The sequence below is a fragment of the Sapajus apella genome, unplaced genomic scaffold (assembly GCF_009761245.1).
Source record: "Sapajus apella isolate SASKATOON/1434 unplaced genomic scaffold, GSC_monkey_1.0 scaffold238, whole genome shotgun sequence".
Taxonomy (NCBI): domain Eukaryota; kingdom Metazoa; phylum Chordata; class Mammalia; order Primates; family Cebidae; genus Sapajus; species Sapajus apella.
In genome coordinates this window covers 230373-231664 of record NW_022437178.1, presented here as the reverse complement: position 1 = coordinate 231664, position 1292 = coordinate 230373, and the positions used below count along the sequence as shown (strand labels likewise).

The window sequence follows — 1292 nt, the reverse complement described above, 5'->3', positions numbered from 1 at the left end:
GGGCCAGCAGGCGCCGGGGATCCAGCGTTAGCCAGGAGAGCCACAGCAAGGGACACTCGGAATCAGACTCCGAGAGGCGGTCTGGGTCTGGTTCCAGAGACCACCATGGGTCCACTCGGGAGCAGTCTAGAAATGGCTCTAGGCACCCTGAGTTCCAACAGGCCGATAGAGCTTGTTATGGGCACCCCTCCTCTGTATTGTCAGACTCTAGTACCAGCAAGGAACATGCTCACTCTAGTATTCTTTCACAAGATTCTGAATATTGTTCAGGAATACAGTCAAGCGGCAATGATGACACTTCTTGTTCTCATGAGTTTCACTCTGATAGTACTGAAAGGCATGGAGGTCAATCAGATTTAGTTTGGAGACATGGCAGCTATGGCAGTGCAGATTATGATTATGGTGAAGCTGGGTTTAGTCACTCTCAGGGTGGAAGTGTTAGTTACAATTCCAACCCGGAGGTTTTTAAGGAAAGATATAATATCAAAAAAGCAAGGTCATTTGTTGAAGATCATCCAAGGTTTTATGCAACGTATATTAATAGGTACCCAGGTTTATATGGGCGTTCAAGTGATTTGTCAAAGAAGCTGGGATTTAGTCAGTCACAGAGATACTATTTCTACGAGTAAGAAACAAATATCAAAGGAATTTTTCCAAGAATAGAAGAACCAGGCAAAAACCCTTTCAATCTAGAAACTTCATAATACTTTCAGGGAGGTTATTTTTTTCCTGTCAATCTGTTTAAAATATGTTACAGTGTTTCACTGGTTTGGTGGTAGTTTATTCTTAGTATGTATTCTTTAAGCTTTATAGTTTGGAAATTTTAAATTTAAGAGATCAATATTATGGAGAGCTAACTTTAGAAAAGTAGGAGTATTTTAGGAGATTGAGGGTCAAGTAATGTTTCATGTTTTTGAGAGTTTATGTTTTGGATATTATCCAAATTTCTAAATTAATGTTTTGCAGAAATATTGAAGACACTAGAAATATAAAACTATTCTTTTGCATACCAATGTTTATATCAACATTAGTGCTTAAGACATCTTTCTCTATTCTTTTTCTATTGGAATTCTATTATTCTGTATTCAAAAAAATAATCTTGGACATAATTGGTATTTTATTAAACTGCATTAAAATTAGAAATAAACTATTAATCATATAATACTGTTTGTCTCTTGTATGCTTATTTCTCATAAACCTAAGTGACATACTTCCCCATAACCAGAATTAGATGTTGTCTTCTATACCACTGTAAAGCTATATGACCATACAGCAGATACAGTACATTCAAA

General features: G+C 36.6%; 1 protein-coding gene across 1 annotated transcript in view; it reads left to right on the top strand.

Annotated features, from left to right (window-relative positions):
* Nucleotides 1-1292, top strand: part of FLG2 (filaggrin family member 2) — a 46721-nt gene extending 45429 nt beyond the window's left edge. Inside the window, exon 9 of the mRNA XM_032271569.1 lies at nt 11-1292. Within this exon, the coding sequence (XP_032127460.1) occupies nt 11-629 (619 nt within the window). The 3' untranslated portion in view covers nt 630-1292. The remainder of the gene's footprint in view (nt 1-10) is intronic.